General features: G+C 41.6%; 1 protein-coding gene across 1 annotated transcript in view; it reads right to left on the bottom strand.

Moving 5' to 3' along the window:
• The window catches only part of LOC309567900 (synaptotagmin-1-like), a 417,492-nt gene that overhangs the window by 49,231 nt on the left and 345,384 nt on the right, over positions 1 to 22,877 (bottom strand). Inside the window, exon 6 of the mRNA XM_082273424.1 lies at positions 18,919 to 19,086. Within this exon, the coding sequence (XP_082129550.1) occupies positions 18,919 to 19,086 (168 nt within the window). The remainder of the gene's footprint in view (positions 1 to 18,918; positions 19,087 to 22,877) is intronic.

The following is a 22,877-nucleotide window of genomic DNA, read 5'->3' as shown; positions in this document are numbered from 1 at the left end:
ACCAAGACAGACCGGTATTTCCATATTGATAATGACTCAAAATAGATGACAAGGTTGTGGCGACACAGCTGCTGAATAGGGCTTACTGCTTCCGTATTCAAAACATACGTTTCATTTTGGCGTGTACATACATTCAATTTGTGCTGAATTCACACATTTTTTTGGACCCCTTATAGTCTCCACTGTTGGAAGTATCCTGGCAATCTCGACTATAGGAGGGACAATAAGTCCTGAGCTCCATAAGCCCTCAGCAGTTCTATTCCGTCAGCAACAGGCAGGTTGTTGCACATTCTTTTCTCCCACAGGCTGCTTTGCCATGCCACTCTGCGATCGCCGCTGCAGAGGGAGAAAGTCAGGCGGCTAGTGTAAACAAGCCGCCTGTCATTCTCCCCTGTGTAGAAACTGTGATCACACGGTTCTACTATGTAGGACCGTTGATCACTGTTCCTACACCTCAAGCCATAGCCAATCACAGTTAGAATCACGCCCCTAGGGACACACTTAACCCCTCCCTCTCAAAAAAAGTTAACCCCTTCACTGCCAGTGTGATTTTACAGCAACAGTGCATATGTATAGCACTGATTACTGTAGAAATGTCACTGGTAACCCCAAAAGTGTCAAAAATGTCAGTCAAGGGTCTGATCTGTCCGCCGCAATGTCGCAGTACCGCAAAAAAAAATCGCAGATCGCCGCCATTACGCATTAAAAAAAAACAACAAAAATGACAAAAATCTTTCCCTTTGTTAGTAAACGCGATAACTTTTGCGCAAACCAATCAAAATACGCTTTTTGCAATTTTTTTTTACCAAACATATGTAGCATTAAAACGAATTGGCCGAAAATGTTAAAAAATTTAGATTTTTACTTTTTTTGGGGAATTTCATATAAAAAAATGTGAAAAATATTGTTATTTTTGCAAAATTGACGCTCTTTTTTTGTTTATAGCGCATGATCAAACAATCGCACAGGTGATCAAATACCACCAAAAGAAAGCTCTGTTTGTGGGAAAAAAAGGACTTCAAATTTGTTTAGGTACAGCGTTGCACAACCGCGCAATTGTCCGTTAAACTCACGCAGTGCCGAATCGCAAAATAGGCCCTGGTCAGGAAGGGGGTAAAATCTTCCGGGGCTTAAGTTGTTAATATTTACTGTCTCCAGCCAGGAGGTAGAGCTATAGGATTCCTCCAGGCATGTCTTTTTTTTCTCGACCACTGTAAACTCTTGTTCTGACATATAGCTCAGTAACTAACACCAACTTGAAATAGATTTAAAAGAGTATTTCCGGTAGGACTGATCCATTTTTTTATTTATTTTTCTTAAATAGGATTATTACATTGACTGTTCTTTTCATTCTGCTTATTGTATCTGCCTAAACAAACGCAAATTAGCAATATTATTTTATAGTAAATTTATTTATTTTTTTTAATATGCAAGATTAGTTTGGGGAAAGCGGATGGTTCCTTAGCAGTTTAAAATAATAATTTCCTGAAATACATGTGAGGAAGCTATGAAAATCACCAGGCATTGCATAATTGGTGATTAAGTCTGTAGTTACTCATAACACAGTGAATAAATATGGGAAAACCTAATGTCACAGCAGGGGAAAAACACAGAAAGTAAACTCCATAGGGAGCCTATTAATTTAAAGGTAAATAAGGAATCATTACTCACTGTGGATGCTGTAAATGAAAAATGTTGTGAGCCAGCATGCACCAGAGCTTATTTATACAGCAGGTGAAGAAAAGGCCATAGCTTTTCATTTTTGTAATGTAATATGTGATTTAGAGGTGGCTTGTTGTTTGAATGACTAACTCTGTTTTTGGTGCAAGTTTTTGAAAGTTTCAGATTAGGATAAATACAATTAGGAAAGGTTTAAAAAAATGTACAGCAAATGTATAGTCTGGCACAGACAACCTTACATGTCAATGCTTTTTTCTCCACCTTGTCTTCCTTGCCATGTCCCTTCCCACCTTAGACTTGTAAAAAATCCATCTATTCCCAGGCATAGGGCAGCAAAACCTCATGAAAGCAGCAGGCTAACCATGTTTTGCTATCACCACCACTACCTCCAAAAGGTGGCTTGAATGTGAGCCATTTATATGCAACCTATTTGCCCTCAGGTAAAGGTGAACATATTGTTACTCTTTACCTGGTGATTTGGTAAAGAGATCTTTACTATCCCACCCCCAGTCTCCAATGAAACAAAAAATAAAAACTCCACTTGTTTATCCACTTTATCCCATCCTGTCTGTTCAATAACCCTGTGTGTCCCTGTGTTTTATGAAAAATAAGCCATTTTTTACCAGTTTTTAGAGCGCCGATCGCCGCTCACGTGACCCACCAACTCTTTCCTCTCCCCAGCGGCAGTGGACAGAGCCAAGGATTCCCCGCTGATGAAACTCAGGAGGGGAGGAGGAGAGACCCGGCGGGTCACGTGAGCGACGATCGGCACTCTGAAAACTGGTAAAGAAAGGCTTATGTTTAAAAATATAGACACAGGGACACACAGGGTTATTAAACAGACAGGGTGGTATAAAACATTAAATTAAACTACAGCATCAGGAGGGGAGGTGGTGGGCACTGGCATAGGAGCACACAGGCAGGGAGGGAGGGGGGAGAGAGGATAGAGGAGGACAGGAGAGCTGTGGATGATGGAGGCACGTAAACTGACCACGGTGTCAGGATTCAGGAGCCATGATAAACCATGGTCAGTTTACAGAGGGGGGTGGGTATACCCAGGCAGGATCAGCCAGATTTTTTAGGTGATAGAAGGGGCCAAATTATACAGCACAGGCACTGTGCTGTATAACATGCTTTAAGGGAACAGGATCAATATTTATTTTTAGGTTAACAAATGCTTTAAGGCATGGATTTTATTGAGATTTTATGTGATAGACCAACACAAAGAAGCACAGAATTGTGAAGTGGAAGGAAAATGATAAATGTTTTTTTAAATTTTTTACAAAATAATATCTAAAAAGTGAGGTGGTGTGCACGTGTATTCAGCCCAGGCCCGGATCGGCTAATCGGGAGCACCGGGAGAATTCCCGGTGGGCCGGATTGGTCGAGGGCCGTTGTCATTTCATGGCAACCAGTCCCAGGATGCTCGCTAAACTCACTTCCAGGACATGCAGCGTTCCATGCCTCGGTCCTACTCCAAAAACACGCCCCCAGGCCGCCCAGCGCTGCCGATAATTGGCTCGCAAGTGATACACTTCTTGTGGGAGGCATGGAAGAATATTGGAAAGGGGGCTAATATAAGCCCCTCTTTCTTATGGGATGGCGGAAGGGTGAGATAAAGCTAGGTTAGCTTGAGTTCAGCCATTTTAGTCAAATGGTACCCTAGTTATTCAGTTTTAGTCAGTGAGGTGAACTTTTGACCTGGGGCTTGTTTTCCTAGCTTCTCCTGCTCAGGAATTCCCGCCTAAGATGGTAGCTGGGCAGGTTATGTAGAGTAGCTAGGCAGTTTTTAGATGTTCCAGTCAGTGCAGCGAATAAGCCCCTTTCCACGCCCACACTTTCCCACCTATGGGAGAAAGGTTACCTCAGGAATAGGGCTATTTAAAGAAGTGTCCGAGCCCTCAGGGCTCAATCTCATCAAAATCTCCTACCTGTTTTTTCCCCTCCCTCCCTCCCTCCCTCCCCTTGGTTTGTCGCGGCTTAAAATATTATACTGGTTGGGTCACCTCTGTATCAGAGGGGGACGTTTTTTGTGATTGATAAAAAGTAGTGTTGGTCGGATGATTACAGATTGATGGTTAATTTTATTATTAAATACAACCCGAGTTGTTCATGACTGGGTTGGTTCTTATGTGATATGTTGAAGAAAAATATTATTGGTTGTGTTATTTAAAGTTTGTACCAGTTAATAAACAAGCCGCGGCCTTTTTTATCCAGCAGTGAGTCCGAGTGCCCTATTTATTATTTATGTTTTATTAATAAGTTATACAAAGTGTAATGATAAAATAGGATGTTTTTATCTATTTGGAGTGGGTATTCCTGCAATCAAGGTAGGTAATAATGCAAGGTATTAACTCCTTCCTGCCATTCCATAGATGGCACCCTATCACAGGATGGATCAGAGAGTAATCACGGAGCCGTCAGCCGTGTGGAGATGATGGCAGGGACAGGAGCTCTGGCCACCCCTCCCTCTGGGGAATTCAGCTGAGGGGCGGGGCTACACATCACTGCCTCGGGTGAGGGAGATGGAGGCTGTAGAGTGCAGAGCCGAGCAGAGTCACCTCGGAGCTAAGCAGCCTGACCTGCCCTGTGTGTAGCAGCAGGTCAGTGTGTAATAATGACAGAAGTTTAATGTGTTGTGTGTGCTATAATCACCAGCCAGACTGACTGAGTGTTCATTCCTTCTTTCCCAGTACTCTTCTAGCAGCTGCTATTCCCCAGTATAGTGAGTGCCACTCAGTGTACAGATATCAGTGTTATCTATTGGGAATAGGACTTAATGAGTTATTCCCTATATATATCTCTGATATCTGTACACTAAGGGCTTTTCCCTAACACTGACATCTGTACACCTTAGCTGGAAGAATGTCTCTTAATCCCAGTTCACATATATGCGATGCGGGAAACCTACGAATTCACTGCGGGTTCCAGCATCGCATTCAACTCGCAGGCAGTTCACACTGCCATATGCGAATCGCTGGGGGTGTCAATACAAAGCTACTGACATCCTCAGATCAGTTCACATATCGCAGTGGGAACTGACAGTTCAGACATGAATCGGATTGCATAGATGTGAACACCCATGCAATCCAATTCTGCTGCGGACCCAAAAAAGGGTCCTGTGCAAGTTGTGTCCAAATGTGATGCGAATTTAGCCATACAATCGGTATGGCTTAATTCGTATCACACAGACATCATGTGATTTTCAGAGCAGTGCGCTGCGAATCACATGCAATGTCTGTCATTGCACTAATGTGAACCGGGACTAACATTGGTGGTCAAGTAGGGGTGTTGAAAATAATCGTATAATCGATGCATTGCGATTCAGCCTTAAACGATTCTCCATCAATGCAGGGAACAACTGAATCACAATTGCATCAATGACGTCATTCTGGGGCGCCCCTGTCAGAGTGCTCCCCTTCCTCCTCCTCTCCTTGTGTATGTCGCACAGAGCGGCAATCTCCTGCTGTGTCACGGAACTTGGATCTAAATTGTTCCGCAGCGCTGTAACAAAGTCCTGCATCCTAGACCAGCTCCTATGATAGACGGCACACTGATCCAATGCTGGGAAATTGAATCAGTGTGACCTGTATCATAGGAGCCAGCCTAGGAGGGGGGACTTTGTTGACAGCGGCCGCCGGGCAATTTAAATTCAAGCTCCGTGACACAGCGAGAGATCACTTCTCTGTGTGATCCAGGCACTGATAAGGCTGCATTTGATGGGCATTAATAAGGCTGCATTTGTTGTCACTGGTGAGGTTGCATTGACGAGCACTAACAGACTGCATTTGATGGGCACTGATAAGCTGCATTTGATGGGCATTAATAAGACTGCATTTGATGGAACTGGTGAGGTTGCATTGATGGGCACTAATAAGGCTGTATTTGATGGCACTGGTAAGGTTGCATTGATGAGCACTAATAAGCTGCATTTGATGGGCACTAATAAACTGCATTTGATGGGCACTGATAAGCTGCATTTGATGGGCACTGATAAGCTGCATTAGATGGGCACTAAAAAGCTGCATTTGATGGCACTGGTAAGGCTGCATTTGATGGGCACTGATAAGCTTAATTTGATTGGCACTGATAAACTGCATCTGATGGGCACTAATAAGGCTGCATTTGTTGGCACTGGTGAGGTTGCATTGATGAGCACTAATAAGCTGCATTTGATGGGCACTGGTGAGGCTGCATTTGATAGGCACTATTGATGCTGCATTGATGGGCACTGGTGAAGTTGCACTGATGGGCACTAATAAGCTGCATTTGGTGGGCACTGATAAGCTGCATTTGATGGCACTGGTAAGGCTGCATTTGATGGGCACTGATACGCTTAATTTGATTGGCACTGATAAACTGCATCTGATGGGCACTAATAAGGCTGCATTTGATGGGCACTGGTGAGGCTGCATTTGATAGGCACTATTGATGCTGCATTGATGGGCACTGGTGAAGTTGCATTGATGGGCACTAATAAGCTGCATTTGGTGGGCACTGGTGAGGCTTCATTTGATGGGCACTGATGGGGCTGCATTTGATGGGTACTGATTAGGCTGCGTTTGATGGGCACTGATAAGCTGCATTTTATGGGCACTGATAAGCTACATTTGATGAGCACTGGTGAGGTTTCATTAATGGGCACTAATAAGCTGCATTTGATGGGCACTGATGAGGCTGCATTTCATATGTACTGGTAAGGCTGCATTTGATGGGCATTGGTGAGGCTGCATTGATGGGCATTGATAAGCTGCATTTGATGGGTACTGATAAGCTGCTTGAGTGTGGGCCGGGACACATGGACGGGGTCACAGGGGGCCCCATGATCCCCTATTGCCCGGGGACCCCATGAGTTGTCAGTCCGCGCCTGAGCCAAACTGCATGTTTTGGTGAACATGAAAGGACTAGTTCATCTTTTCCAAAAACTGCCAATACAGATAAGGGGGGGGGGGGGGTTAGTAGATAAAATTAAATTGTAAAGCTCTGACTAAAGATGAATAAAGCCCTTGTTATAGGTAAAGGCCATTTATATACCTCCTGAAACCTGACAAAAAAAACTCCCAGTGATGGTATCCCATCCCGCCTTGTTGGTAAGACATGCCTAGCTGTTACTGTTCACTTCCACCATCACATGAGTGACTTTTTAGCTCACACCTACTGCACTAGGGGAGAAAAAGTGCGGAGACGGAGCTCACCATTATGATGGTGGAGGTGAACAGCTGGGAGTGTTTTAGAAAAGTCCTAGCGACAAGGTAGGATGGGATGATGCCATGTGTGGGAGTTTTTCAGTCAGGTGAACTAAAGTGGGCCGGTCTAAGGCATGAAGCTCCAGGGCTGAAAATGAGTCCCACTCCGGCCCTGATTCAGCCCCCCTGAGTCAATACTTTGTAAAACCATCTTTCGCTGCAATTATAGCTGCCAGTCTTTTTGGGTAAGTCTCTACCAGCTTTGCACATCTAGAGAGTGACATTTTTTGCCCATTCTTCTTTGCAAAATAGCTCAAGCTCTGTCAGATTGGGTGAAGAGCATCTGTGAACAGCAATTTTCAAGTCTTGCCACAGATTCTCAATTGGATTTAGGTCTGGACTTTGACTGGGCCATTCTAACATGGGAACATGCTTTGAACTAAACCAATCCATTGTAGCTCTGGCTGTATGTTTAGGGTTGTTGTCCTGCTGGAAGGTAAACCTCCGCCCCAGTCTCAAGTCTTTTGCAGACTCTAACAGGTTTTCTTCTAAGATTGCCCTGTATTTGGCTCCATCCATCTTCCCATCAACTCTGACCAGCTTCCTTGTCCCTGCTGAAGAAAAGCATCCTCACAACATGATACTGCCACCACCATGTTTCACAGTGGGGATGGTGTGTTCAGGGTGATGTGCAGTATTAGTTTTCTGCCACACATAGCATGTTGCTTTTAGGCCAAAAAGTTCAATTTTGGTCTCATCTGACCAGAGCACCTTCTTCCACATTTGCTGTGCCCCCCACAACTGCAAACGGGACTACTTATGGTTTTCGTTCAACAATGGCTGTCTTCTTGCCACACTTCCATAAAGACCAGAATTGTGGAGTACGTGACTAATAGTTGTCCTGTGACAAATTCTCCCACCCGCGCTGTGGATCTCTGCAGCTCCTCCAAAGTTACCATGGGCCTCTTGGCTGCTTCTCTGAATAATGCTCTTCTTGTCTGGTCTGTCAGTTTCGGTGGACGGCCATGTCTTGGTAGGTTTGCAGTTGTGTCATAGTCTTTCCATTTTTGGATGATGGATTGAACAGTGCTCTGTGAATTGTCCAAAGCTTGGGATATTTTTACAACCTAACCCTGCTTTAAACTTCTCCACAACTTTATCCCTGACCTGTCTGGTGTGTTCCTTGGCCTTGATGATGCTGTTTGTTCACTAGGGTTCACTAACAAACCTCTGAGGGCTTCACATAACAGCTGTATTTATATGCAAATTAATTACACACAGGTGGACTCTATTTACTAATGAAGTGACTTCTGAAGGCAATTGGTTCCACTAGATTTTAGTTAGGGGTATCAAACCATTTATCATTTTCCTTCCACTTCACAATTATATGCCATTTTTTGTTGGACTATCACAAAAAAATCCCAATAAAATACATTTACTTTCTTGATTGCAACATGACAAAATGTGAAAACTTTCAAGGGGTATGAATACTTTTTCAAGGCACTGTACTTACATCTTCATCCTAGGAGTGCCATGGTTTATACATATAGTATTTTCTTTATTTATAATAAAATATATATATATATATATTTTTCTTAGTTAGATAAATGTGAATTTTTGCAAATTAATGTTTTATATTAATTAAAGCAAGCAGGTGGAGCTTTAGATTAATTTACCATTTTCCTTACCTCTTGCTAATGTTATCCATTTAAGGACCAGGCCTATTTCTGACACTTGCTGTTCATAAAATATATATATATATATATTTTTTTTTGCAGAGACCCTGGAGAATTAAATGGAGATCATTGCAAAAAAAATACACTTTTTTAAACTAAAAAATAAGAAAAAAGTAGTAGCCCAATTTTTTTCCATATTGTGAAAGATAATGTTACGCCAATTAAATAGATACCCAACATGTGATACTTGAAAACTGCGCACGCTCGTGAAATGGCGACAAACCTTGGTTCTTAAAAATCTTCATAGGCAACACTTTAAACATTTCTACAGGTTACCAGTAATTATGATTGCTCTCGCTCTTACAATCGCGGCGATATCTCACATGTGTGGTTTGAACACCGTTTACTTATGTGGGCATGATTTATGTATGTGTTCGCTTCTGCGTTCAAACTTGGAGTGACGGGGCGCTTTAATTTTTTTTTTATTATTTATATTACTTTTTATTTATTTATTATTTTTTTATTTTTTTTTACACTGTCCCTTTAAAAGGTTTTTTTTTTATCACTTGTATTCCTATTACAAGGAATGTAAAAATCCCTTGTAATAGAAATAAGCAGGACAAGTCCTCTTTAACCACCTCCCACCCGGGCCATTGTAGATATACGGCCGGGCGGGAGTCTCGTCCTTCTGAATGGACGTCCTTCAGAAGGAGAGAGATCACGCCGCCGCGGGCGCGCGCAGCGGCGCGATCTCGATGTGCCTGTGTCCCTAGGACACAGAGCAACAAGACTCAGCAGGAGGGCCCTGTGATTGGCCCTCCTGATCACATGAGGGCTGTGTCCAATCACAGCCGTCATGTAATGTCAATACAGCCGTTGTAACGGCTTCGATCTCTTCTCCTCCTGACAGATCCTGTCAGTGAGGAGAAGAGCAGAGGATCGATTCTGCAGCCGGGGTGATCAGTGAGTATTTCTGATTACTCACTGATCACAGGGGGGGTCTGTGTTGGTAATCAGATGATTGATTACCAGTGCAGCCCTGGGGGGAGGGGGGGCCACTAGAGCCACCAGGGATGCCCACCCATGACCACCAGGGATGCCCACCATGGCCACCAGGGATGGCAAACAGGGCTCAGAGAGCCTGCCAGTGGTGCCCCCCTATCAGTGCTGCCCACCAATGCCATCTATCAGTGCTGCCCACCAGTGCCCGTTATTGCCATCTATCAGTGCCGCCCACCAGTGCCCATTATTGCCCACCAGTGCTGCCTATCAGTGCCTATCAGAGCCCCCCATCAGTGCCGATCAGTCCCGCCCATCAGTGCCACCTATCAGTGCCCATCAGTGCCGCCTATCAGTGCCCATCAGTGCCGCCGATCAGTCCCCATCAGTGCTGCCTATCAGTGCCCATCAGCGCTGCCTATCAGTGCCCACCAATGCTGCATATCAGTGCTATCTATCAGTGCCACATATCAGTGCCCATCAGTGCTGCATATCAGTGCTACCTATCAGTGCCCATCAGTGCTGCATATCAGTGCCACCCCATCAGTGTCTCCTCATCAGTGCCTATCAGTGCGGCGTCATCAGTGTTCATCAGTGCAGGAAAAAACATATCCATTTACAAAATTTTATAACCTAAACAAAAAACTTTTTTTTTTTTCAAACTTTTCGGTCTTTTTTTATTTGTGCACCAAAAAAGAAAAAACCTGGCGGTGATCAAATACCACCAAAAGAAAGCTCTATTTGTGGGGAAAAAATGACACAAATTTGGTTTAGGTACAGTGTTGCATGACCGCGCAATTGTCAATTGTTCAAAATGCAACAGCACTAAAAGCTGAAAATTGGTCTGGGAAGGAAGGGGGTTTAAGTGCCCAGTATTGAGGTGGTTAATGTGAGATCTAGGGTCAAAAAGACCTCAGATCTCACATCTACCCTTAAAAGCAAAAAAAAATAAAAATGTCATTTTTTTTCAGCATGAAAAAAATGGACCATTTAAGGCCATTGGGAGAAAGCGACGTATAACGTTGCCTTGGTCCTTCAAGGTCATAGAGTCAAAAGGGGGCCATCTTGCTCTCACTCGACTTCCTGCCTGGGACATGGACGGATCAGATCATTTTCCCCGCTACCGACGGCTCCGGTAAGCGGGGAAAACGACCGGGAAGCAGTGGGAGGGGGGGACACCTCTCCTGCTGCCCATAAAAGTGACCCCGTGGCAAATCCGCCGCTGGGACCACTTTTATGAAAGAGGACCGCCCGCCCTGTAAGAAAATACCAGAGTTATGACAGCTATCTGCTGCCATAACACCAGTATTCAACGTCAAAACACTGATGTAAGACTGCAGCGGGCGGTCCAGAAGTGGTTAACAGAGTTCAAGAGCGTAATGTGAAGTTTAAATATTGCAGTGACTCATCCTTTTTCCAATAGCTTTATCGGACATTTTAGTGCAAGTCTACCAGTCTAAAATTAGATGTTGATGAAAACTCACAATTTTTGTACGCACTCTAAAAGCTTTTTATTGAAGTCCAGTAAAGGGCACGGCAATTTAGTGATTCTTAGACATTTGGGTTGTATGCTTCTGCCTACAGAAGATTTGGACACTGGCAAACAGAAGAAAAAGTTAAAATGACAGCCTCTTTGCAAACTGTCAGCCAGAGGGGTGAGACCTGTATCCTTCAATGGATTTCAAGAAAAAGTTTTTTTATGGTAAGTACAAAGACCAAATCTTCTTTATTGTCCATTGAGAGACATACCTGTAGGCATTTAGTAATTATTAGATTCCTACAGAATGACCTGGACAAAATAACAGAGTGGGCAACGACATGGCAAATGAGGTTTAATGTGGAGAAGTGTAAGGTTTTGCACTTGGGGACTAAAAACATAAAAGCACAATACACGTTAGGGGGGGAACCCTTGGGGGAATCAAGAATGGAGAAAGATCTGGGAGTCTTGGTAGAGGATAGACTAAGCAGTAGCATGCAATGTCAAGCGGCAGCTGCCAAAGCCAGCAGAATATTAGCATGCATAAAGAAAGGGATGTATTCCAGAGATAAAACTATAATCCTACCACTTTATAAAACTCTGGTCCGACCACATCTGGAGTATTCTGTCCAGTTCTGGTTGCCAGTCCTCAGGAGGGATGTGTTGGAGCTGGAGAGAGTCCAGAGAAGGGCAACTAAACTAATTAGGGGATTGGAGGACCTTAAGTATGAAGAGCATCTGCAATCGCTTGATTTATTCTCCCTGGAGAAGAGACACCTGAGAGGGGACATGATAGCAATTTATAAATATCTCAATGGTGATCTCAGCATAGAAAAAAAGCTATTCTGTCGGAAGGATTGCATGAGGACTAGAGGGCATACAATGCGATTAGAGGAAAACCGTTTTAGCCTCAGGAAACTTGGGGGGTTCTTTACTGTTAGGGCTACAAGATTTTGGAATTCTCTACCACAAGAGGTGGTTTCTGTGGGAAGTATGGTGGCTTTCAAAAGACTCTTGGACGTACATCTCAAAGATCAGAACATTCAGGGGTATGTGAGATGAGTACGGCCACACACACCTACACAGGTTGAACTGGATGGACTATTGTCTTTATTCAACCTCACCTACTATGTAACTATGTACTATGTAAGATATTTAGGATGTCCAAAAGCAGTCCAACTAAGAGGTGGGCAAGAGCAACTGACAAATGTGATGAAGCACCCTCTAGTGCTAGATTAGTGTAGATAAATTTGTGTTTGTGATTCATGGTAGTTGTGTAAGTCTGTAATTGGGTCAGGTTACTGTAGGTCAGGCTTGAGTGCTCTACAGGTCAGGCTTCTGGTACCTCCCCCTCATTCTAGCGCTTGGAGCAGTTTCTGGAAGCCAGTAGGTGGAGGTCAGGAGGTGCTAATCTCCATATTTATCGGAATGTGGCCATTCCTCAGGCAGAAGGCCAGCAGGGGAGACGGGTGGGAGATGGACCGATAAAGCTGTGTTGGGTGGCCTAGAAGGGGACTCTGGGTTAAAGGGGGGCTCTGCCTTCAGGCCTGGAGTTGAAAGAGGAAGTTGTATGGTGTGGCCTGAGATGGGACCCCGAGTTGAGGGGGGCTCTGTCTCCAGGCTGGGAGCTGAGATAGGAAAAAGTACCGAGAGATCTCCACTATCCAATGATCACTGTTGGGAGACACCCTGGCTTGCAAAGAAGAGCCTGTACAGTAGGAGGCCTGAATAGTCGTCACTTCTGAGGCAGCGGGATTTCCAGGGACAGTGTGAGCACTTCTACATCCCCAGGGCAAAAAAGTGTTAATTGCCAAATGTATATCAAGCAAGCTTTTCTGAGACTGTGTTAGCAAGCTGTGACCCAATGCCTTGTCCTGGGACATTTCACTAAGCAGCCGGGTGTGCTGGTATAAAGGAGCATAGAGCTCCTGCAAGCAAAGATTTCACTTAAATTCTACTCTGGGGACCTAGAGCTCCCATGAAGCGGTCAAGTGTATGTTCATTTTCTGGATTACATAGAGAAAGGAGGTCGTCCTCATCATAGCTTTTTTAAGTCAAATTGGGCATCCCATAACCCCTATACTCTCACCAAGTAGTTTTTTCCCTAATAAACCCTTGTCTCTGAATGGAACAAAAATGCATGTTGCCTGGTTGTGCAGGAAAAGGGGGACCCAAAATCCAGTGGATCATGCGGGGGTAGCGCTACACTAAGACAGAACCAGAAACCATCTGCAACGTCCAGAAGGACCAATGCCTGAATCTGAACCAGAAGAAGCAAAGTTTCCTATAGAATATTAGGATAAATTGTGATAAAATACCCTTGTGCACACCTCTATATCCAATCAATTGAAAAAAGGTGATTAAAACTTGTATTGAAACATATAAGAAAATATATAGTATAAAGATTAGACAATGCCTAATGAAGGGGCATGCATGCCTCGAACGCTAGCACCACCCCGCTTCCACCGGATGTGATGAGGGAGAAGCTGTGACGCCAACAGGACACCAAGAAGTGCCAGAAGCCACTGACACAGCCAGGACCCAGGGCTGTCTACACCTCTCCTGCCTCCCCTGCAGTGGATCGGATGACTTGCTGTAAAGCCTGCTTTCCTATCACTCATGTGAGTGCATTACCTTTTATGCCAATAAAGTATTGTTTTAATACTACACTCAGGTGGCGCTGCTCTGTTCTCTCTCTTTTATTTATAGTATAAAGAATGCTGCTGCTCAAATCTAAAAGTGTAGTACACATCTAAGCATACAAAATATAAAAAAAGTGATTCAGTGCTGCATATTATTCAATATAAAAGTAAATTAAAAGATACATAAGACCAGCAATTACTGTATGTCCCAAGTCCAAGTGCATGTTTGTGACAATAAAAAAAAAAAAAAGTAAGTGTTGAAATTCCAATGTCTAATGTTCTAGAATCCCTTAACATCAGTGATATGTAAAAAACACCTTGTGCTGCACACCTCGTCACCAGTAGCAACTCACCTCCATTTTTGACTTATACTAGATCGTATACGCATGTCCCCTTAAGGGATATAGTAGATATTCCCAAGCAATGTGGTCCTCCATTCAATACAATCCAACCAGTACACTTCAGGCAGTATGAAATTAGTACCCAGAAATCAGAACATAATAAAATGCATAGTGCTTTCCATAAGACACTCACAGAAATAATGCACTATCGGTGGTGCACTGCAGATAAGAAGTATACATCCAACTTTAGATCACCACTGAGGGCAATATATATGAGGGAGGCAGCTTGTGACTCATATGCTGTATACGTTTTTATATTTTGAATGTTTCCTACAGAACAGGGAAAATACTAGCAACCCAGGGTAGGTCATAGAGGATCAACCCAATGCTTAGACAAGTACATATAGTATGTATCTACTCGAACCAGGAGAACATACCAAACAACAGGAGTAAGGAAAAACTGGAAGATTTCCCATTCTTTAAAAAACATCCCCAAAGGAAAAACTGGAAAACAGATCTACAATGTAATTAATATTCAAGGATAAATCAAGGATCACAAAAGGCCTTAAACTTCTGCCCTAACACATTACGGAAGAAAGGCTCCAAAAAATAGCAGGGAAGTTAAAAATAGCGCCAAACGGTTCCAACTGTGAGATAGCGCCTGCTGCTTCAGCCTTAATCATCTTGCTTATTTAGGGGTTGATTTACTAAAGGCAAATAGACTGTACACTTTGCACAGTGCAGTTGCTTCAGAGCTTAGTACATTTGAAGAAGCTTTGCTGACTTCCATCATCCAATCATCCAGAAAAACTGTTTTTTTCCTTATATGGGATTGGGTATTCTTTGAAAAGTGAAGCTTTACCTTATTTACTAAGCTCTGGAGCAGCTGCACTTGTAGAGTACAACTACACTACTAAAAGTGCACAGTCTTTTTGACTTTAGTAAATCAACCCCTAAGTGAGTCTTCACAGACATTGTCATGTTCCAGCCTGTGCTATGGTTCTGGACGCAGAAAGAGGCTAATTAACCAAGGTCTAGAAAAGTGCCACAATGCAGTGTCCAAAGATTACACTACCAGCTAGCCACACCAGGTCAAGAAACCTATTAACAGATTGCGTCTTTAGACACTGGGTTACACCTGAGTCTGTGCCACAGCTTTGGACCTGGAGAGTGTCCTGTGGCTAATTAACATAGTACACAAAGGTCTTGAAAGCACCACAAACAGAGCAGATTGCCTGAAGGCCACATTTCAGGCTAGCTCTGCAATCTACCAATCCAGCAGGGTCAAGGTACTGCCTCCAAAGCTGCTATTGAGAATACACCAATTCAAATGGCTGCAGTGTAGAGGATTTGCAGTCTTGACTGAAGTCACCAAAGAAAAATAAAATTGCACATTTTATCTGCAGAGCTAAGGAAATAGTGTTTAACCTCTTAGGGCACTAGTAAAAAAAGCTGAGGCATAATGGTTAGGGGCAGGATGGGGCCAGCCATCAATTGTTTTTGTAGGCAGCAGCTAGGAATGACTGACTAAAGCCCCGTACACACGTGCCGATCGTCGGCCGAACGATCGGCCGTCTTTTGTCCAGGGCTGTCGTGTCTGTTGAAAACTGCAAAAGACTGCACACGAATTTTGTCGGCCAACAACAGCCGACTGCAGAAGTGATGTCATGTGATGGTTAACTTTCCTTGTCTTTATTCTTTTCTGAGCATGCCCAGTCTTGCTAATCGGCTGTCTGTCGGACGAAATCTGTACTGACTGGCGAACAATCGGCCGTTCTGGTGTTGGCCAACAAAAATTTTAATGCCTGCACGACAGATTCTGTTCGGCCGAAAATGCGCTGTCGGCTGTGGGAAGCATCATACTAACAAGCCTACAATCGGGCGATCGGTCGTCGGCCGAATATTTACGGCTGACAATCGGTACGTGTGTACGGGGCTTAAGTTTCTGTGTCCATCAATGGATGATAGATAAATGTTTTAATTCCCATAAAGATGCTGAAACCTGGAGAGGTTCATGTGTGGATCATTTTCTTATTGTAGATGCGCACATATTTAAGTATGGTGTGGCAGCTGCGCTTAAATCTGGAATCAAGGCTGGGTTCCCCAATGGCAGCAAGGTACATTTGATTCTGCCTAAAAAAGGAGATCATTACTGCTGTACTGTACAGTTTTTGAGCTAACCCAAATTCATATAGCACATATATAATTTAGTAAAGAAATATAAAAAATATCTGATTAACAACAAATCAATTTGAAAATTCATTAAAACAAAACTGACCTAATTCCATTTAGTTTCACATTGGAGCTGATTTACAATCCATTGTGGAGTGCTATCGCACTGCATGTGCAATGCACAATGCCATTTGTTGTGTTAAGGCAGCCCATTTTTTATGATTGCAAAAAGAAAAGATAACATATTGGGCATACATTAGTGCAGTAAGCCTAACCACTTGGGGAAGAAAATATATAGCAATGGTTGCACCTATACAACTTTCATATAAATTGGGCTTTTCATGCTGATCAAGGCTTAAAAACACAGGTACAATTCAGGCATTGAAAGTGACACTCAGGTACACATCCTAGACTGCAAAAGGCCCCTCTAAGGTCCCTTTCACACTAGTGAACCAATCGGGTCAGTTTGTCAGTTTTTGGATTTGATCGGACCATTTATTGCTCTCCATGGAGCTGCAGATGTCTTCTGACAGTCACTGACATCCAATGCAATCCTGTCTGCTAAAAACAGACAGATGGGGATCCATTCTCCATCCATCTGGAGGATTTGATCGGATGACAGTCGGATGGAAACGGACAGGCAGTCCAACTCCACCCGAAAGCTCCATAGAGAACAACGGACTGTATCTGTATCACCTGTCTGCTCAGTGTGGATCAGCGGAGAAATCCCCTGCTGAGCGGCCAGATCCGCTGGTGGACTCTACCAATGTAAAAGGGGCCTTATAATCATAAAGAAGTTTGGTAGTCAGAAACACAAAGCAAGCAAGGCATCACCATTACATAAAAATCTGTGGACCCACAAGTGGACGCTGTGCACCATCCATCAGCTGAATTATACAATCCACTTTGTGTATCTGTGTAATACATAAGTTTTCTAGCCATTAATGTTTTTTTTTTTTTTTTTTTTCCATATAATGCACTAATTCTGTGCCTGCCTGTGGCTACAATTATATGGTGGTAAAATTGGGCTTCGTGCACTTGACTACCATGCTTCTTGATGATTGCTAGAGGACTTTACAGTCTGGCATCCTTTGTGTACCCTAAGTGTTGCTTTCAATATCTAAAGTGTACCTGAAGTGTTTCTGTCCTTAGTGACCTCAATAAACCCTAGTTTTGCTGGAAGTTTTCTGAGTGCAACTACTACTGTATCTTTTTTCTACAACCAGTTATGTTTACTGTCCCACTGTTGTGTCTTTTTCTTTTTTTGTATTATTACAGCTAGGTTATTTCCCTACTATTATAACATTGATGCTGCTACAGTAGTGCTTTGTATGACGCTGAATTATCCATCAAAGAGTGCAAATTTCTGTGTCAATCTAGTGTGAAATTGACAAAACTTAAGACCAATGGATGCGCAATTTGATCTTTTTTCTATTTGTACAGTATGTACATTAATTTTAAATAGGCTGCCAATGCACCCCAATGTAGGAAAAAACACACATGACATTTTTTAATAACGCAGAACACCACAATGCATGGTAGCCCGAGAGTCAACATGGTTAAGATGTTTTCCTATCCTGAAGAAGAGACCTGGCGTGGCTGAGGAGAGAGAGAATACCCTTGCAATTTTGGTAAAAAAAACTTGTGTATATAAATCATAAAAAATTTACTTCTCTTTTTTGCTTCCTTTTGGTCTGTTAAATACATTACTGAAAGTGTTTTGTATTGAATGTTTGATACTTAATGAAATTGTTGCAATATAATATACATTTATTAATTTGTTTGAACCTTATATACTATTATTATATTTTTCTTAGAGGATTACTGTACTTCACTCATGCGTCCAGATAGTGAAACGCGTTGACACATAAGGATCTCTTTCTATTGGCTGTATCAAGTAAGAGCAATATTATTGTTCCATGTACAGTTAATCAATCAAGCAGCATACATTAATGTTTTTATGAATTTCTTTGCTTTTTCATCATGTATAATAAAAACTAGATATTTTATCCTGAGACTCATTGTTTGGCCTATACATTCCAATATTTTTTCTTTGGTTTTTGGTTTCAATACGAACGGATGATGGCCTAGACTGTCACGCCAATATATATTATGTTTGATCCTTCAAAAAATATCTAGTAAACAAATCAGAGATTCAGAACTGTCAGAACTGGAATTTGTGACTTTGTGAGTGTATTTTTACTTTGTATCAAGTGAACAGGTGACGTTATCCTTCCATCATCTCAATGTACAGACCTTCACTGGTTCCATGTGGTATAGAAGAGCTCATTGCCTTTCAGCTGCAGCTATTTTTTTTTTTTTTTTTTATAAAGATGTCTGATTATTTTTTAGCCTCTCCCCATCCCAAGTGAGTACACACCTGATTTTTAAGGACATTCAAATTGATGTAAGCTTAGCAAGACAATTGTGCCTTTGTCATTAGGGGCTACTTGACAGTATGCATTGTGTGGGGTCTATTATTGTTTGGAGAAACAGAGGGTTACAAAATCTTTTTCTTTTAAATTTTATTCAAACTTTTAAAAATGTAAAAATACCAGTGGATCGGCAAATGCAAACCCACCAAAATGTCAAACAGGAGGGATGTTATTTACTGGTTCTGCCCACTAAAATGTTTAGTACTTACATTATTTTATGCTAAAATGTTTAATTATGAATACATTTTTTCACCAAAAATCCAAGGTTTTTACAACTGGTTCTTAAATAAGTAGATGTGATGTGACTTACCTCTTCCTTTTCTGCTGATTGAAGGTCCTGCCACTCCTCAATAACATGAGCCAGATCAATAGTGTTCATGTGTACACGGACCTCACCAATGGCATCATGTTTTGAAAACCGGTCAAAATCATAGACTGACATCACTAATGTCTTACCTCCCAGCTCTGCATAGGGAATCTGAAGAAAGGGAAACATGAACAGGTGGATAATATGTAATACGTTCTACACATTTTTATTCTGAACGAAACTTCTAAATAACTTCAAATGCATAATTTTAGTAATATTTATTATCTTGAATTTGTAGTATGTTAGAAACCACAAAGAAGGCACAGAAGGTGAAGGATGTTTTCTCTACATTTAAAAAATACAACTTGGTGAAAAGTGACCTATCCTATTCAATTACCTAATGCTTAAGAATCTTAGATGATCTATACATAATTCGAATTGTGGTATCATCTCATAGGACAAAACTTTCTTGTTCATCTTTATAATTTGTTACTTACAACGCAATCATCTGAATAACTTTTAGTTTCTTCTTTTGCATAAGCAATACAACATTTTTAAAAATATTTTTGGATTAACAAACTTTAACATTAAATGGGACAGCCTAAAGCCTTTATATAGCGCTTGATTTATTATTATAAATCAAAAAAATAAAAATATTAAATAGTTTCACTTAGTAAATAAGGTCAATTGCCCTATCTATCTACCCTGTCTCCCCCAAACCCTATTTGTTCTATTTTCAATATCACAACATTGTAATTTTTGTATCAGCTGAGACTTATTCCACATATTTAAATGTTACTTTTTTTTTTTTTTTTTTACAAGTTTGTTTAATATATTTTTTTTTTTTTTTAATAATCAGGATGAGCATTTAAAGTGATGTTCCTGCCATCAAGTAGGATATATTAGTGCAAACAACTAAAATAAATTTAAAAACAAATGTAACATTTATGAAATTAAATCAACTTGATAAATATAAATGCATTGCTGTTAAATCTGCACAACAGCTTGAGAAAATGTTATTTTGGTCATCAGGAATGGTTTTGATAGTGACAAGGAAATCTTTGTATTAAGGGAAAAAACTTATGTACTGTACAGTACTACACAACATCCCGTCTTCATAAGTTCATGCAAAGGCCCAAGTGTTGGATAGGAAAAATTTATAAAATGTTCTGTGCCTAAATCCTTCAAAGTATTTTGTGTAGATATGGTAAATTTACAGATGACTGACAGTCATTACATCTAATGCACTGCCTCTGAGAAATCTACTAGTACCATGGTAAAGCACATAGGTGAACGTGTTAGTTAAACAACAAGCTGCAACCTTGCTAGACTTAAAATGGCTGCAACCCTAAAACCCCTTATAGCAGAATAAAAAGAACAGTGCTTGTGCTGTCTAATCTTCCCTTTTCTAAGTTGTAAAAAACCTGGTTGATCCTGCCTGTTCCTGTGTTCCCCTTAGTGTGCTGTCCACTGTAATCATGGCTGCTGATCCCTGATTAACCTGGTCAGTTTACGTGCCTCCCTCATCCTGCAGCTCTCCTCTCTCCCACTCCCCCCACCTTAGTGCCTGTCATCTCCTGTGTGCGTCTCTCTCCCCCCTCTTTGCCCCCCCCCCCACCGCTATTAGTAGCTGGCAGTAGAAAAAAATTATTACTGCCAGCCCCTCTGTTCCATGAATCTATCTTACACCATGTAAATGTTTTTTTTAAAACATTTTCATTGATCTGTTCTGGCCAGCCACGTTACCTCTGGCTGCTCACCTCCCTCATCTAAGGGATACAGTGGGAGGGGCTGAGCGGCCAGCACAGTGGCCACGTGACATCCCTGCTTGATGTCAGAGGGAGATCTTGGCCCCTCCCACTGTAGCGCATAGATCGGAGGAATAGAGTAACCGGAGCTCACGTGACAGGCCAAAAGAGATCGAAGATAAGGTATATACAGGCATCATTTTAAAAACCAATGTGTAGGATAGATTAATAGCACAGGGCGGTTGGCTGTAATTTTTGTTTATTTTTATAACCACCTTAAAGTGTATATAACCCAATTTTTAATATCCCTGGTATGTGCCAGCTGCACCATGTACTTGTGCAGAAAAGTCTCCTGTTCTCTTTGTATTGCTTCCTTTGTGTGCAATCTTCGGTGTTCCTGTCAGTCCCTCTGCTCTCCTAATAAAACTGAACACTCTAAGAAGGAGAACACACCATGGTCAGTTATCTAGTTATGCTGGGAATTCAGCCTGCTCTCTTCCAATGATCAGACTTGTCCTGACACCCCTCCCCCCCTGCACAGCCAATCACTGGGAAGCTCAGTGTGCTGCTGCTTCTCCTCCCCTAGCTCTTATGCAGCTGAGCTGAGAACAGGGGGAATGTGATCACTTATAAAAAAAAGGTGAAAAAGTTATTAATAATGTTGTTTTTATATCTATACACAACTGTTTTGCCTTTCATTTCTATTTGAAGCTGAATGGTTTGTTTTACAAGGTGATCGTTTACAATCACTTTAGAAATTCGTTTTTTTGAACCTCAGGAATGATATAACTTTTTGCAAAACCAGGGATCCGGTAAAGGCTGGTGTAATATGGTGATTTGCCTTGCATTAGTAGATTTAGTAACAGTTGCGGTGCAGTATTTGATATTTTGCTTTCTTTAAAGGCTTGAACCTGGACTTGGATGAAGGATATGAGTGCACTTGATATCCCAAGAAATCTAATGTTAAACATAAAAGAACAGCAGTGTACCGGTCTTGTTAAGTACATAAAGTCTTTTTAATAAAACAGTTAAAGACATTCACAGCAGTAGTGTTAATATGCTTATCTGTTACAATCCACAAAATTTCTATCCAAATGATGTGATTGTCACATAACCTCCAGGTATGTGAACACTGCTGAGAAAGCAATAGTTAGAATAACCGTGGGGTGCATTTTGGATTGATACATTCCACGGTGTGCCCCTTTCCTCAGAATCCTCAGTAATGAAAACGTGCTACTTTTTTATTTTATGGCAGATGAGCATTTGTTTGTTACCCTTTTCCTGCCAGGGTCACTTTTGCATTTTTTTTTTGCGCATATTAAAATACACATTTTAGGCCTAAAAATTACTTTAAAACTTAAAATATTATACATTATCTGAAAGCAGAAATCCTGTAGAACAAGTTGCAGTTGCAATTTTTATGTAACATGCTATTAGGGCAACTGTTTATCAAACTCTTATTTGCATTAAAAAAAATACAAAAAATAATTGTAGTGTACATAAGCACAATAGAATCTGCTTGATAAGTGCTTTGGTAAAATATAAAAAATGAGGTTGTGTCAAGTAAATAAATACCAAACAAGTCAAGAATCTCAAAACTGGAACTCCAAAAAACTACAGTACTCCAAATTTTCCAGAGGGGGCACTCTAAAGGCCTTTACAGCCAATCAATTTAGCATTAACCATGAATTACGGCCCCTACATGTGTTCCTTGTTTGCATAAATATGGGTACATTGGTGTGGTGGTCTTCTCATTTTTACCTTTTTTGGTGTGTTTTCTTTTATTTTATTTTATTTCATTTTATTTTCATTCTTAAAACTTTTTCTTTTTTTACTTTATCGTCATCACAATAGGCCCCTATGTGATAGAAAAGTGCAGGTTACAGGTTCTCTTTTAGGAGACATCAGGGGTCAATTAGACTCCTTATGTCAGGTCGGCACTCCTTCACATACTTAAAAAGTTAGTCAAGTTGAAAAAAGTCTAGTACAGCCAATAAAGCTAAATCTATTTCTACCTTTTGAAGCTAAATGACAGTTCTGAACCTGGAAGTGATCAGAGCTTGTTGCTTCCGAGTTCATTCTATTTAGGGGAGATTAATGAATGGATGTCTGCTGGGGTCTCTCCACTTTCCCTCCCCTTTCCCTGAAGGGGTATCACATTACTGCAGTTTGTTACTGACATTCCGGGCACCCAGGAGGAGACAGGTGAGCCCG

The sequence above is a fragment of the Pelophylax lessonae genome (assembly GCF_965119305.1).
Source record: "Pelophylax lessonae genome assembly, chromosome: 12".
In the NCBI taxonomy this organism is placed as follows: Eukaryota; Metazoa; Chordata; class Amphibia; order Anura; family Ranidae; genus Pelophylax; species Pelophylax lessonae.
This window is presented reverse-complemented; position numbering and strand designations above follow the sequence as displayed.